Consider the following 17401-nt stretch of genomic DNA (forward strand, 5'->3'; position numbering starts at 1 on the left):
AAATCAAATCTTTAGGAGGATATCCACAATATCATTCCGATTTTATTAAAGCTCAGATGATTCTGTTTGGTGGTACAATGGTTATCTCTTATGCAGTATTCTTCTCGACCTAAAAAGGACTATATCAAGAAGTCGATTCTTCAATTTCCATTTTAATTAAATTATGGAAAACTAAAGTAAAATAATTGCCCTTATTTTGAAATTGGTTCCGGACATACCCTTATCACTAGTAGATTGGTTCAGAATTGCTTCTCAATTATGAAAAATAAAATAAATTATCCTCCATTTGAATTTAGTCCCAAATATACTCTTATCATGAGTGGACTAGCTCATATATTTGCCGCTCAAAATTAACAACTAATGCTTATAAAAGAATAAATCAATATCCATTGTCTATACGAATTTGGTACAATACTAACTGTTTCTAATCTTCAAGAATTAATGCATCTTTGGTACAAAACAATAAAAGAATCATTACAATAGAGATTATAAATAAAAGAATATACGCTATAATCCTTTTTCAGGGTCTCAGCTGTTATATAGCACAATCTGCAGGAAATCCTTGTGGGAATCTCTTGGAATCATTGCAATAATTATAAACCATGTAATTCTTCTGCACCCATTTCAGCCTTTCTTGACTTGTATTATCCAACTCTTCATTTAACCATGAATTGCTGTTGGCTGCAGAGGTTAAAGTTGCAGATTTGAAGTTTCTATAGGAAGCACTAAAGGGTGCTTTACTCCAATCAGTTTTAATAAGTCCACCTCTTGTAGCCCAATCATCTGCATTCCATAGACTTGAGTATATTCTCATTGGTTGGTTTTTAGGATATGATACTCCAATTGATTCTGAATTTTTGTATTCTCTAATTGGTGTTCCATCCACATAAAATCTGTTCAACCAAAAAAACAAGAAAATCTTAAGTCAAAATTTATTTCCAAGAAAGTCAAAGATTTTGAAAAAATAGTCAAAGTTCTTTAACAGCTTGTTTGAACGGTTGGTACGAATCGTTTCATAATGTATTATTTTGGTTTCATAATGTATTATTTTGATGAATACAATATTTGAATAGATTATTCGTTTGACGGCGTTTTACGATGTCATTTACCAACAATACTAAAAATAAAGTTGGAATACTATAAAGAAAAAGTTGGGTAGGAAGTAAATTATTACTATAAAAAGGTGAGGTAAGGATAAAGTATAATTATTTAATAATAAAAAGAACGACAAAATGAGAGAAAAAATAAGGCAACAATGCAACCACATGTAACACTTTTAGTTGCTATGAAACGACAAACTTCACCATACGATACAATAAAAGTTAAGTAATAATCAAAATAAATATTATATTTAAAGTAACAATATAATATGGTAACTTACATAATGCGTTGTGGATTCCAGAGGATGGAATAAGTGTGAAAATCAGCAGTAGGGTCAAACCAAAGATGGAATTGTTGCTCTCTGTTGCCTTTGCCTTGGCTAAATACATTAGTATGTAAAGTATAAGGATCACCACTTAGATTTCCCAAGAATTCAAAATCTATCTCATCATGTGTTGGTCCTTGCGATGACAACTGCAATAAATTCAAAAAAATATCAATTCCATTTCAACTCTCAATAAACATATAATCTAGCTAGTTAAGAAATGATTTAGACCCAAAAAAAACAGCTCAGTGCACTCAAATTTCGCTATGTGCTGGGTTCCGGAAGAAACGGACTACAAGAGTGTATTATATGCAGTATTATCCTATATTTCTGCAAGTTTTTACGGTTTGAACCCATAACTTACCGATCACGTGGCAACAACTTTACTAGTTACGTCAACGCTAAAAAATAACTTAGACCGGTAAAAAAAGAAGGAAAAACACTTACATAGTAAGCAGTGACAGTGCCAGCAGAATTGCCAGGGACAAGTTTGAGCTGCATGTCTATTTTACCAAAGAGATATTCATTCTTGGATTGAAAACCTGAGCCTGAGATTTTGTCAAGTGAGAGAGTTAGAAGCTCTCCATTATTTAGCATCTTTGCTCTGCCTTCACCCCATGTTATTTCAAAATTTTCGTCAATAGTACCTGCAGTTGCAACAGCAAAAGCACTAACTATAAGAGCTAGTACTAATTTAGAAGTAAAAGAAGACATCTTTAATTCCTAAGATTTCAAGATTATTCAAGTTTGTTTGGATGATTTAGAGTTGGATTACTAGGTAGGTTTTTATAAGGGGTTTATACCCCCCACCCACCCACCCACCCACCTCACCTAGAAAGAAGTAGAGCGTGTGGGGTTAGGCTAGAGGAAGTGAAGAGGAAAGTTCAAAGTAAAAAGAAAACAAGAAAAAAAGATGTGTATTGCTGGAGACAGATAGTTATAGGTAAGTGGATAGGAAATGATGCCATAAAAAAGCAAAGTGACAGCCCATATATTTTTGTTTAATATTTAATTGATTAAAGTCAGTCTTTCCTTATCACCTTCATTGGATGTTCAACTTTAGTATTTCCTTCATTTTGTTGCAATTTGCCTATATCTACTTTCTATAAATATTAAAGATGGAGGGAGAAAAGTCAAGACTGGAAAGTGAAACCATTGATTCAAACACGAAATAAAAAATTATATATACATTCAGTCTTTACATCAAATTATATTAGTCTATTATGATTAAGTGATAAATTGTAGGATCATATATATATAGCCCAAGCGGTGTCATAGAATAATATTCTTCTTCTTCAGCTTTCTCTACATATATATATATATATATATATAATAAAATTTTGAGTATAACTATAAAAATAATATTAATTATCATTATCATAATTTATTTATTTATTCATCCTTTTTTTTACTATTGACATCGCTTACAAAAATATTCAAACACATACCATTGCAAAGATCAGGATCCTTGTACAACCTTAGGGGTCGTTTGGTAGGGCATATAAGAATAATGTTAAATAAGGTGCATTAGTAATGCATGGGTTAGTAATGCATGGGTTAGTAATGCAAGCATTAGTTATACAAAGATTATTTCTTATGCATTGTTTGGTGTGATGTATTAAAAATTAAAATGCATTGCATAATTTTTAAGAAATTTAATTATTTATAAAAATGCCCTCCATATTCTTTAACTTAAGGGACTTTAAGGATAATTTTGTCTTTAATTATGCTAATGCATGCATTAATAGCCTTTGTATAGCTAATGCCATGGTTTTCTATGCATTAGCTATATATAGGATAATACTAAATAAAGTATATAACTAATGCTTGTATTAGTTATACATAGACTGAAAAAGTATATCAAACAAAGCATTACTAATACACAAAACTAATGCATGCATTATTTTCTCTAACACACTCTACCAAACGACCTCTTAAAGTATTTGACTAGCAAGTCGGTGATTCACTGTAAAATCCAATAAAAATACATGCACTGACTCCAACTAGCTTGCTCTTTTACTATTTCAATTCCAAATGTGCATTTTGATTGGTCTTTTCATTTATTCATCTGTCCTTTTCAAAGTACATTCAATTCATACTTGTTACTATGAAGTTGGGAAAATTTTATTTTGTCTCCTATCACTAACACTAGTTGTGTGAGACATTTTTTTATCTCATGATTCTGTAAATTCAGATTTTATGGATCCGAAAATGTAAGATTAAGATTTACAAATTTATAAGACAAAAAGGAGTCTCACACAACTAATGTCGATTATGTGAGGCACACAATAAAACTTTTCATGAAGTTGTAAAAACCAAAGCCAGCTAATAAGTCACACGTTTCCTTCTAAATAATTCTGAAAATTGTGAATTTCTTTGAGAAAATGCTAGAACTGCGTGTGTTAGTAAACTGTATATGTAAAATAATTCTGAAAAATATAAATGAACAAAAACATAAATGAAAACAGAAATAGAAACCAATTCGAGCCCGCTGAATTCACAATGTTTCCTTAAGGAATTTAATCCCCTCCTAATACCCAAGGCTATGGGTTATTTCCTCCCAGGATAGAACGAAATACACACTGGTGTAGTGGTACTTCAAACCCCAGTGTTTCAGCAAACACAAAGTTCGATAGCAAATCACATTTACTGTTTCTTTGTTTGATGTTAAAAGTATGCAGAAGAAGGAGAAGAAACTCAGAAAATCGTATGAAAATTTTGAGCAGAATAGTCTTGTATTTATAGCCAAAGTTGGGCTGAAATCTGAAGAGGTGTAACTCTTCTGAATGGTTGTTTTTGCAAAACGGTCACAGCATAAATGTCGTAACATAAATGGCTATTTACTCAACAATAAAGAGGGGAAATAAAGAGGGTAGCTTAATTTTCAGTTACACGACTGAAAAACAGATTGGAGGATTTAATATTAATATTTATTTTAATATTAATATTCTGTTATTAAAACAAATATTTAATAACATTTCTATTAATATTTTACTATTAACAAATAAATTTGGTCCAAAAAATTAATCAATCAATCATTTGACCAAATCCGAATCCGAAGCCGAATTCGAAACCGAGCCGAGCGAGCGACGACGACGACGACGCGAGATTTGCCTTCTTCTCAACTCTTTAAGAGCTAGAAGAAGAGCAATTGCTTATATACCCATAAAAACCTCTTCCTCTTCCAATATGGGACAATGTTCCTTCATCAAGGGGAAACTTAAAATTTCACTTCCCTCCATTTCCCATTCACCCTCTTTTAAGCCTCATTAATGCTTAAAACCCCCGACAATCCCCCACATGAATGGGGAATGGCTATTTCACGGAAATACGCATGAAAACTGTATGATTCGCAAGCAAGGATTAATTGCATCTGGATAAATAGGTTTCCCTTTGAACTTTCCGTAGTGAACTTATGTCGGATATACTCGATCAATCGGTAGATTTGATATCATTGAACCGTCGAACTTTGGTGTATACCTAGACAACCACAAGTCATACAACCAACCCTTAACCATCTTTGGTTCTCATTGTTGTGTTCGTTTCAGCCATAAACACCGCCTGGTTTCATAAGTGCATAGAGAACTAGCCTTACAAAGTTCTCCTTGAAGTGGCTAACACTTCACACTTACATAGTTGATTCCTAAACATGTCATCCCGTAGATACATTATTTGATATACTCCGTATCAAATTTAGAAATCATTAAAAAGCCTCAATGCTTTATCCTTGGTACTGAACGTTGTTTCATCACGATAATGGACCAAAAAATTAGTTGATAATATTGAACCGTCATTAATGACTTTGTTTGATCTCCTTGAACCTAGATCTTGGGATCTCCAGTCTTCTAGGTAGAGTTACCGCCACTATGACTTGTTCTCGGCCACAGTCTCATTCCCCTTGATGATTTCTCAACTACCTCTCTAGTTAGGCCTTTTGTAAGTGGATCCGACACATTATCACTTGACTTTACATAGTCAATCGTGATAATTCCTCTAGAGAGTAGTTGTCTCACAGTTTTATGTCTTTGTCGTATGTGACAAGATTTACCATTATACATAACGCTCTCAGCCCTTCCAATTGCCGTTTGACTATCGCAATGTATGCATATTGGTGTTAACGGTTTGGGCCAAAATGGAATATCTTCCAAGAAATTTCGGAGCTATTTAGCTTCTTCACCGGCTTTATCTAAGGCTATGAATTCAACCTCCATTGTAGAGCGGGCAATACAAGTTTGTTTGGACGACTTCCAAGATACCACTCCTCCACCAATAGTGAATACATATCCACTTATGGACTTGGAATCAGTTGATTCGGCGATCCAATTTGCATCACAGTATCCCTCAATGATCGCAAGATATTTACTGTAGTGCAAAGCAAAGTCCTAGGTATGTACTAAATACCCCAAAACTCATTTCATGGCCATCCAATGATATTGGTCTGGATTACTCGTATATCGACTCAATTTACTTATAGCACAAGCTATATCTGGTTATGTACAATTCATAATGTATATTAAGCAACCCAACACACGAGCATAATCCAATTGTGATATGTTTTGGCCTTTGTTCTTTGCTAATGCAAGATTCACGTGAATTGTAGTCTTTGTAACTTTAAAGCCCAAGTGCTTGAATTTTTCAAGTACTGTCTTAATATAATGAGATTCTGACAATGCCAAACCTTGAGAAGTCTTATAGATCTTAATTCCCAGAATTAAATTAGCAACTCTCAAGTCTTTCATATCAAACTTGCCAGTTAGCATGCGCTTAGTCGCATTTATGTTGGCAATGTCATTACTCATTATCAGCATATCATCCACATATAAACAAATAATGACTATGTGATTTGGAACATTTTTAATGTACACACATTTATCACATTCATTTATTTTAACCCCATTTGACAATATTGTTTTGTCAAATTTCGCATGTCATTGTTTGGGTGCTTGTTTTAGTTTGTAAAGGGACTTAACAAGTCTACATACCTTCTTTTCTTTACCTGGAACCACAAATCCTTCAGGTTGTTCCATGTAAATTTCTTCCTCCAACTCTCCATTTAAGAAGTCTATCTTAACATCCATTTGATGAATTTCAAGACCATAAACTGCAGCTAACGCTACTAACGATCGTATGGACGTAATTCTTGTAACTGGAGAGTATGTATCGAAATAGTCAAGACCTTCTCGTTGTATATACCCTTTGACCACAAGTCTTGCCTTAAATTTGTTAATAGTGCCATCATTTTTCATTTTCCTCTTAAAGATCCATTTAGAACCCAACAGTTTATTTCCTGGAGGAAGATCAACCGATTTCCATGTATAGTTGTTCAGCATGAATTCTATTTCACTATTGTCTGTCTCTTTCGAAAACAATGATTCCAAAGAAGACATAACTTCTTTAAATGTTTGAGGCTCATTTCACAAAATCTGGTCCAAATGAAGTAGACGTTCTTTGATGTTTACTACATCTTGGATCCTCCTAGTTAAGTGTACTTTCTTTTGTTTCTTCCCGAGGTCGTTTAGATCCTTCACCAATCGACTCGCATTCCTTTTTATACGGATATATATTTTCAAAGAACTCAACATTATCTGATTCTATAACCGTATTATTATGAATGTCGGGTTTTTCTGATTTATGAACCAAAAATCGATATTCTTTACTTTTAGTCGCATATCCTATGAAAATACAACCAACGGTTTTCGGTCTTATTTTTACCCTTTTGGGTTTAGGAACTTGCACTTTTGCCAAACACCCCCACACTTTAAAATAATTCAAGTTAGGCTTCCTTCTTTTCCATTTTTCATATGGAATGGATTGCGTTTTGCTACGGGGTACTCGATTTAGTATTCGGCTAGCCGTAAGAACGCTTCCCCCCCACAAGTTCTGTGGCAAACTAGTACTTATCAATAATGTGTTCATCATCTCCTTTAATGAACGATTAATTCTTTCTGCAGTCCCATTAGATTGGGGCGTGTAACGGGATGTTGTTTGATAAATAATTCCATATTCTAAACCTATTTGTTCAAAAGGAGATTCATATTCACCACCCCATATCACTTCTTATCATTTTGATTTTCTTGTTAAGTTACGTTTCAATTTTATTTTTGTATTGCTTGAATGCGTCTATTGCTTCATCTTTACTATTAAGTAAGTAAACATAGCAATATCGAGTACTATCGTCAATAAAAGTTATGAAATACTTCTTTCCACAGCGAGATGGTATTGACTTCATATCGCAAATATCTGTGTGAATTAAGTCTAAAGGATCTGAATTCCTTTCAACTGACTTATAAGGATATTTAACATACTTCGATTCCACACATATTTGACATTTTGATTTATCGCATTCAAATTTAGGCAATACTTCCAAATTAATCATTTTTTGCAAGGTTTTATAATTAACATGACCCAAACGTATATGCCATAATTCATTTGACTCAAGTAAGTAAGACAAAGCTGAAATTTTATTATTATTTTCAACAACCATTACAGCTTGAAAAGGCCCTCAGTGAGATAACCTTTTCCTATAAACATTTCGTTCTTACTTATTACAACCTTATCGGAAACAAAAACACATTTAAAATCATTCTTAACAAGAAGTCCAGCAGAGACTAAATTTTTCCTAATCTCGGGAACATGAAGGACGTTGTTCAAAGTCACCACTTTGCCGGAAGTTATTTTGAGAAATATCTTCCCACATCCTTCAATCTTGGCCTTTGCAGCATTCCCATAGAAAGCGTCTCATCGGATCCAATAGGAGCATAAGTAGCAGAAGCTTCTCAAACAGCACAAACATGGCGAGTGTCTCCAGAATCAATCCACCACTCCTTAGGATTGCCCACCAAGTTGCATTCGGAAAGCATGACACATAAGTCATCAACATCATCATGTTTTTCAACCATGTTTGCTTGACCCTTCTTCTTGTCTTTCTTCGGAGCATGACACTCCGTAGATTTGTGTCCGGCTTTTCCACAGTTGTAGCAATTTCCACTGAACCGCTTGTTGCTTAGGTTGTATTTCGATCCAGAAGCCTTCTTCCTCTTTTTATTCTCTTCAACAATATTTGCTCTCATTATTGTTGAGTTTCCACGACCTCTCTTTTCAGCAGCTTTGTTGTCTTCTTCGATTCTCAACCGAATAATGAGATCTTCAAGGGACATCTCCTTGCATTTGTGTTTCAAGTAGTTTTTGAAGTCCTTCCACAAAGGAGGCAACTCAATCATCGCTGCTACTTGGAATGCTTCATTGATGACAAGACCTTTAATGAAATTTCTGTTAGTAATAATACTAAGATTACTACTTTTAACATCAGTATTAATTTGATTTATACCTTCAACAAGGAGACCGTGAATAATCATTTGCAATTTCTGGACTTGGGTAATAACAGACTTGCTATCTACCATTTGGTAGTCCAAAAACTTTGCAGCAACGAACTTCTTCAACCCAGCATCTTCGGTTTTGTATTTCTTTTCAAGCGCTGTCCACAGTTCTTTTGATGTTTCCACGCCACTGTAGACGTTATATAAAGCATCTTCCAACCCGCTTAGAATATAATTCTTGCATAAAAAAATTGAATGCTTCCACGCCTCAATCACGAGAAAGCATTCAGTTTCTGGAGTTTCATCGGACAACACAAGAACATCTTCCTTAATGAACTTTTGGAGACTTAGAGTAGTCAAATAGAAGAACATGTTTTGCTGCCAGCGCTTGAAATTAATCCCAAAAATTTTTTTGGGTTTCTCCGCCGGTTCCAATGCTGTCGGTGTTGTTCAGCTCGTTGAGGCATTGGCAGTCACCATCGGAACAGCTTGATTTCCGTTATCATTAGTCATTTCTGTAAAAGAATGACACAAACGTTAAAATCACGTAGATTTTCATCTCTAATAGAGTACAAAACCACAAAGGTTTTATTCTCCAGAAACAGTGAGTACAAGTACATAAAATATATTAAATTCCTTAAGCTTGTTATTAAACTGTATTTGTAAAATAATTCTGGAAAATATAAATGAACAAAAACAGAAACCAATTCAAGTCCACTGAATTCACAGTGTTTCCTTAAGGAATTTAATCCCCTCCTAGTACCCAAGGTTATGGATTATTTCTGCCCAGGATAGAACGAATTACACACTGGTGCAGTGGTACTTCAAACCCCAGTGTTTCAGCGAACATAAAGTTCGGAAGCAAATCATACTTACTGTTGCTTTGTTTAATGTTAAAAGTATACAGAAGAAGGAGGAGAAACTAAAACAATCGTATGGAAATTCTGAGCAGAATAGTCTTGTATTTTTAGCCAAAGTTGGGCAGAAATCTAAAGAGGTGCAACTCTTCTGAATGGTTGTTTATGCAAAACGACCACAGCATAAACGCCATAACATAAATGGCTATTTACTCAACAATAAAGAGGAAAAATTGAAGAGGGTAGTTTAATTTTCAGTTACACAATTGAAAAACGGATTTGAGGATTTAATATTAATATTTATTTTAATATTAATATTATGTTATTAAAACAAATATTTAATAACATTTCTGTTAATATTTTATTATTAACAATAAATTTTGTCCAAAAAATTAATCGATCATTTGACCAAATCCGAAGCCGAAGCCGAGCCGAGCGAGCGAGCAACGGTACAACGCTTGCCTTCTTCTCAACTCTTTAAGAGCTAGAAGAAGAGCAATTGCTTATATACCCATAAAAACCTCTTCTTCTTCCAATATGGGACAATGTTCCTTCGTCAAGGGGGAAAACTTAAATTTCACTTAAAATTTTTATTTCCCTTCATTTCCCATTCACCCTCTTTTAAGCCTCATTAATGCTTAAAAACCCCAACAATGTGTTCTAATAAACCTCATAAGCTGTCACCTAGCTAAGATTCAACTTTCAAGTTCAAAGACTAACATGCAATAGAAAAAATAGATGTTAATCATGGTGAAAATGTAATAGATCGTTCCTAATCCGTCGAACAAACTCAAGAAAATCATGTATATAAATATTAGAAAAAATAAATATAAATATTAATTCCTATTTTATTATCCTAAAATGCCAAAAAAAAATATTAATTAATCATGGTGAAAATGCTCACAAGGTAAAATCTAATGCATTGATAAATTTTTAGGCAAATCGGAGTCCATCAACCAAACTCAGGAAAATCATTACGTATCTAAACACAACAAAAAATAGACGTAATCATTAATTCCTTTTTCAAGATCCCTAAACACTAAAAATTAGTGTTAGTTACGGTGAGTATTGCTCGCAAGGTAGTATCCGTTGGTTCCACCAATTTTTAGATCAATTGATGTTCGTCAACTAAATTCGGGAAAATTATCATGTCTATAAACACATAATAATTTTACTGTATGGGCTCGGGCCACCGGACCCGTATTGTCTAAAATTTTGTCGGCCTATCAAAAACGACCTAAGGAAGAATAGTCATCGTCTTGTCATCACCCTTACTCGTTTTGTGGCGTTTTAGGGCCTTAAAACTGGAGCGCTCGATTCCCAAATTTTCCTATTTCATGACCCTAAAACTCAAAAATTATGTTAGTCATGGTAACTATTTCTCACAAGGCCGTATCCGATGAATTAATTTTATTTAGGCATACACTTATTGTGCATGTATATATGTATATGTATGCGTGTATGTGTCTATATATATATATATATATATATATATATATATATATATATATATATATATATATATATATTTATTTATTTATTTATTTATTTATTTTTGTATAACTATTCTTAGAAAGGCTTATGACTTGTACCACCGGTTTTGGGAGTTGTAATTTGTTAAGAGTTATTTAAATTAAAGTTAGCAAAATGTAAATGTTATCTCAGTTAATGTTAGGTTTACCTAGTTTAAAGACTAGGTGTCATCACGACTCCTTCGAAGGGATTTTGGGTCGTGATAATATGTTGCAATGACAAGAGGTGGTAGTCTTTCCTAACGATTATTTGATGCTAATAAAAACTTTATATTTCATTTATACGATTTCTTTTTCTAATATACAACTAATAAATTTAAATAATTTTATTTGTGTAATTAGTAGCTTTAGAATGAAATTTATGCTTTTTTAATTCTAATTTGGTTTTTTAATTTTTCTGAATCTCTTTAAATCTTTCTTAATTATATAAAGTTAAGGACTGTGTATTGGCTCATGGAATAACACGCAAAAAAAAAAAAAAAAAAAAAAAAAGGCAGATCGGCATTATGCGCGGGGTCCAAAAAATAACACGCAAAAAGAAGAAAAAAAGGTCCGTACATCAGCCAGCTTCAATAAGGAAGGTAGAGAGATTAAAACAGGGTAAAAATTTGCATGCGTGGACGCTTACAACAAACTTTATTGGCCTAGTGTAGGTGCTTATGTGATTAAATTTTATGCCAGTACTATCTCTGGCTCTGTAATATTTGTTTGATAAGATAAACTAGTATTAGTATTCGGGCGATGCGCAGATACAAATTTGTGATTTGAGTTATTTGATTTATATATATATTATCTTTTTCTTTTAATTTTTTAATTCTATTTATAATATTAATATTTAAATTTATCGTATTTTTTATAATACCTATATTTATCTTTATAATTAATTAAGATAGAGGCATTGTTTATATCTTTCAATACAATTTTTTTAAATCTTATTAATTAAGATACGACAAACAATATCTTTACAAAACTATTCACTTTCTTTTCATTCAGGTTCGTAAAAATATATTTTAATTTAATTAAGTATTAGTATTAATATTATCCTAAATTGCCAAGTGGCTTTATAATAATTTGTCACTTGGCTTAATCACAATGCAAATTTTATTCATTTATATATATATATGTATATATATATATATATATATATATATATATATATATATATATATATATATATATATATATATATATATATATATATAATACGCACACACATATTCTCTTGGAATTTGGTTTATAAATATTTTGATTTTTCGAGAAGTTAACAATATTACAAAAATTCAATGTCTTGATAACTGTCACGGCCCGGATTTTTCACCCTCGGGAGTCGTGATGGCACCTACTCATAGAAGCTAGGCAAGCCACGAAATGCGAAAATTCACCTCTTTCATTTTAGCCTTTTAACCAATTAAATTAGCAGGTAATCAGCATTTAAATAATGACGAAAGATGAAATTTAAGCGGAAGACTTAGATAAGTATGATATTAAAACTGATACAAATAAAAATCCAGCATATATCTCTACCTAGAAACTGGTGTCACAACATTCACGGACTGTCTAGGAATGCTACATACAAGTGTCTGAAAAAGAAAATATAGTCTGTCTCGGATACAAAAGAAAACAGAACATCTAAATGGATAAAAGAGACGCTGGGCCTGCGGACGCATGTAGGGCTACTCCGGTGTCTCGGTGGACTGAAGGCTGGCTCCGAAGCTATTGCTGCTGACCTGGTGCTGCTCCGGTATTTGCACATAAGTGCAGAGTATAGCATCAGCACAACTGACCCCATGTGCTAGTAAATGCCTGGCCTAACCCCGGTGAGGTAGTGACGAGGCTAGGAACAGACTTCAGATAAACCTGTGCAATTATATATATACACGGCGGAAAAAAAATACAGAAATAAACAAATAAAGATAGGAGGGGGAAACATGCTTCGGGGAATAACATGTAAAACAGAACATCAAGGGAAGTATGAAGGAATCAAAACCAACCACTAACAAGAATGAGGAAACAAAGGCAGATTTCACTTTCTTTTCACATCTTGTTGCAGGTGTGCAACCCGATCCCGATTCCTGTATCTCGTGGCAGGCGTGCCACCCGCTCCCATTTCATTTTATCTTGTGGTAGGCGTACCACCCGCTCCCATTTTATTATATCTTGTGGTAGGCGTACCACCCGCTCCCAGCTCATCATATCTTGTGGTAGGCATACCACCCGCTCCCAGTTCATTATATCTTGTGGTAGGCGTACCACCCGCTCCCGTTTCATCATATCTTGTGGTAGGCATACCACTCGCTCCCATTTCATCATATCTTGTGGTACCCGCTCCCATTTATAGTCCAACAATAATCACAGGGAATCCCAACAAGGGAACAAGAGCAATATAACAACTTTCTGGCAAGGGAACAATGATATTTCAACAACATCCCGGTAAGGAAACAATACCGTCAAAACAAACATCCCGGCAAGGGAACAATGGTGATAATAACATATGAAGCGCAATAAACTAGGGGTGGGCATTCGGTATTTAAGAATTTCGGTTCGGTATTTCGGTATTCGGTTTATCGATTGTGTATACCAAATACCATACCAAATTATTTCGGTACGGTTCGACATTTCTTATTTTGGTTCGGTATGGTTTCGGTACGGTTTCGGTTTAACCAAGACCCATTCAGATTGTTGCATTTCACTTTCAGTGTAAGAACCAATTGAGGCTGGTAAATTTACACTAGTAATAGTTCTGTCACTTTCTAGTTTCTAATGTAACTGCAGGTCTGCAGCTAAGCAAAAGCTAAAAAGGCTAAAGAAGCCATTAAAATATCCTTTTCTAGCCATCTATAAATAAATAAAAATCATAGCCATTACTACTCAAGTCCACAATTATTTAAATCTTTCCAAACCAGGCCATTTTAACAAGTGCACAATTCTGTGCAACAGTGTAGTATGCACAATTCAAATTTCAAAATTCAAAGGCTCAAAGACAAAGATGCAACACATGCAGCACCTAAATAGCTAATCTACTGGCTGCATTACCAATTAACAGATACAACATCAGTCTTAACCAACAGATGCAGCAGCTTAACAAAATTAACAATAAAAACAATAAATTATCAAGGTGCAACAGATGCAACAGTCTTACCAAAATTAACACTTAACAAATGCAGTAGTTGTAGCAGAATTAACTTAAATAGAGAGGGCATCCCTCAACAAAAACAGTCTTAAATCTTAATTCTTAAATACGGATTTCAGGAACACGCGCAAGACAACGCTTAATATGTTTCCTTAAACCAATTGTTCCATTCCTCTTTGGATTAACATTATTGACTTGACCACAATGCTTGCACTCTACTTTGCGAAGTCCGGGATTCCTGTATACTAGTACCTCTCCAGATATCTGTCCGTGTTCACTGCATAAAATTGTTGAGTTTTACTTTGTAAGTTTCCAGTTTGACTTCTTAAAAGTAAAGGCATAGCATCAAAAGATGACACAAGTTACAAACATACATGTGTTGAAATTACTAGGTCAAAACAATTACTTATTAGGTTAGTTAAACTTTTACTCAAGGGTCATATATGATGCATTTAAAATATACTTACAGAATAACACAGACTTCATAAGGATTTAAAGTATCCGTCGGATCAGTTGTCCCCATTAAATAGAAAGTATCAGAGATAGGAAGTTTTCCTCCTTTTAGCCCATTTCTTTCTTCCTTTGCCAAGGAAGATAAGCAACACCTAAGATACTGTTCACAGAGAGGTACTGCAGCCATTATCATACCCGTGGCAATAGAGGCATCATCACGATCTCTATGGTTTGCTGCAACTGCACGGAGATATAACCAATAAAACAAAAAAGTAAAGGTCTGATTTGGTAAAGCAATCAATAGATACTTAGAACAGAGTCATGCATTTTAAGATCAATGCAGTTAAAGGAATACTACGATTAAAGCTTCTGTATCAAATCGGAAAGAAGGCTTCAGACAATGTTTATTTAAAACCAGTACAGGCACCGGCTTGTTAATTGTGCAAATAAGCATGTAATATTTTCAAGACATCATTTGAAAGTTTGAGAACCAAAATATTACCGCATGCTGAAATTTAAGCAACACTACGCATAAGTTTAAAGTTTTCGGGTAATAGTATCTGAAGGTCCACATTTCTCCTTATACGTGGTAGATTATAACCATAAACAATTGCAAAGAGACTTAGTTTTATTGTAATTTTTTTCTAAACCAAGAATTACCTTTTAGTGTTGTCACCTCATCTGAGTATAACCTTTGTATCTCCTCCAAAGTGTTATTCAGTATATCAAAGAAATACTCTGCTGGAACACCTCCATAGGTCAACAGAGCAATAAGAGTTCTTGATAGATAAGTATTCCGAGGTTTAAAACTGAAAGAACACAAATGATGTTAGTTGCACACAGACATGAAAGTAGCATTTTAAATTTCATGTTCCGACGAAGATTCCAAGGTGAAACTTTATCTTTCTACTAATTGAATTGACTAAAAAGCACAAAATAGTAGAAATTAGAAACATACCTTTGAATTGAAACTATCGCAAGTTCGCAACAACAGCGTCTTCGTTTGCCCAGAATTTGTGAGGACTGAGGAGTGAGGATCGCCTAATCGGAGCTCGGAAAGACGGAAATCGCCTAATCGGGCTGAGAAATTGAGGAATCGGACTGAGGAATTGAGGAATGGAGCATCTTCGTCTCTTCGACTCTTCGTTTGCTGCTCTGTCTAATAGCCTAATGCCCTAACCTAATGAATGATGTTTAGACAGGGTGGGCTGGGGCTTTGGGCTTAGGCGTTGGGCTGGGGAGTTCACTGGGTCAATAAGAAAATTAGAAAAATGTCTTTAAAAAAATCGGTATTTCGGTATACCGAAATTTCAAATGTCTAATACCGAGGACAGTACCGAAATACCGAAATTGTAATACCGAATTAGACCGAAATACCAAAAAAACTGAAACCGAAATACCGAATTAATTCGGTTCGGTTCGGAATTCGGTTTTTCGGATTTTATGCCCACCCCTAGAATAAACCACAACGGATTCATAACAATTATAATACAAGACTCACGGGCATTCTTGACACCAACGTATAGATACTTGTCACTATGCCTATACGTCGTACTCCACAATTAGCATGTAGCAAATAAGACACAACTACTAATCCCTCAAGCTAAGGTTAGAACAAACACATACCTCGATGCCTCGAACACAACTCAAGTATCAATTATAGTTTTACCCCTTGATTCCGCCGCCAATTCGCTCGTATCTAGCCACAAGTTACTTAATTAATAAATGCCAAATGAATCAATTTGAATGCATGAAAAATGGATTTTTCCAAAGTTTTTACCCAAAAAGTCAAAATTGCCCTCGGGCCCACGTGGTCAAAACCCGAGGTTTGAACCAAAACCCAATTACCCATTCTCCCACGAGCTCAAATATGTAATTTGTTTTGAAATCGGACCTCAAATCGAGGTCCAAATCCCCATTTTTGAAAACTCTAGGTTCTACCCAAAACACCCAATTCCCCCAATGAAAATAATTGATTTGAAATTGAAATCATGTTAAAAGATGTTAATGATTGAAGAAAACTAGTTAAAAACAACTTACAATTGATTTAGAGAAGAAAGGTTGTTTGAAAATCGCCTCTTATGTTTTTGGGGTTTTGAAAAACGAAAAATGACTGAAAATCCCATCTGTTTATACCTCTCTAGACCCCCTGTGCGGACCGCACAAAGTCGATTACGGCCGCACAGCAGCGCCCTGTGCGAACCGCACAAAGTCGACCGCGGCCGCACGGCCTTCATCACGCACCGCACAAGGTCGACCGCGGACCGCACTGGTGGGGTTCAGAGACCTGAAACTTCTGGTTTCAAGTCTAAAACATCCCGAAACTCACCCGAGCCCTCGGAACTCCAAACCAAGTTTGCATACTAACTCAAAAATATCATATGGACCTACTCGTGTGATCACATCATCAAAATAACATGTAAAATCATGAATTAAACCTCAAAACTCAACATTTTCATCAAGAAATCTCAAAGTTCATTACTCTTCAACCGGAAGTCCAATTCACGTCAAATAAACTCCGTTTTTCACCAAATTTTACAAAAACGTCTTAAATAATATATAAGACCTGTACCGGATGCCGGAACCAAAATACGGGCTCGATACCATCATGTTCTAAGCAAATTTCATTTCAATTTTCCTTAAACAGTTTTAGAAAACAATTTCTTTTAAAAATTCATTTCGGGGCT

General features: G+C 34.5%; 1 protein-coding gene across 1 annotated transcript; it reads right to left on the reverse strand.

The window, feature by feature from the left end:
• Positions 1–364: 364 nt before the first annotated feature.
• Positions 365–2194, reverse strand: LOC107765015 (xyloglucan endotransglucosylase/hydrolase protein 24-like). The gene is made up of 3 exons (XM_075221339.1): positions 1874–2194; positions 1382–1575; positions 365–893 (listed from the first exon to the last, which is right to left on the reverse strand). The coding sequence occupies exons 1-3, from the start codon at positions 2138–2140 to the stop codon at positions 536–538; spliced, it is 819 nt and encodes a 272-aa protein (XP_075077440.1). The 5' UTR covers positions 2141–2194; the 3' UTR covers positions 365–535.
• Positions 2195–17401: the final 15207 nt, after the last annotated feature.

Source organism: Nicotiana tabacum, chromosome 9 (assembly GCF_000715075.1).
Source record: "Nicotiana tabacum cultivar K326 chromosome 9, ASM71507v2, whole genome shotgun sequence".
Taxonomy (NCBI): domain Eukaryota; kingdom Viridiplantae; phylum Streptophyta; class Magnoliopsida; order Solanales; family Solanaceae; genus Nicotiana; species Nicotiana tabacum.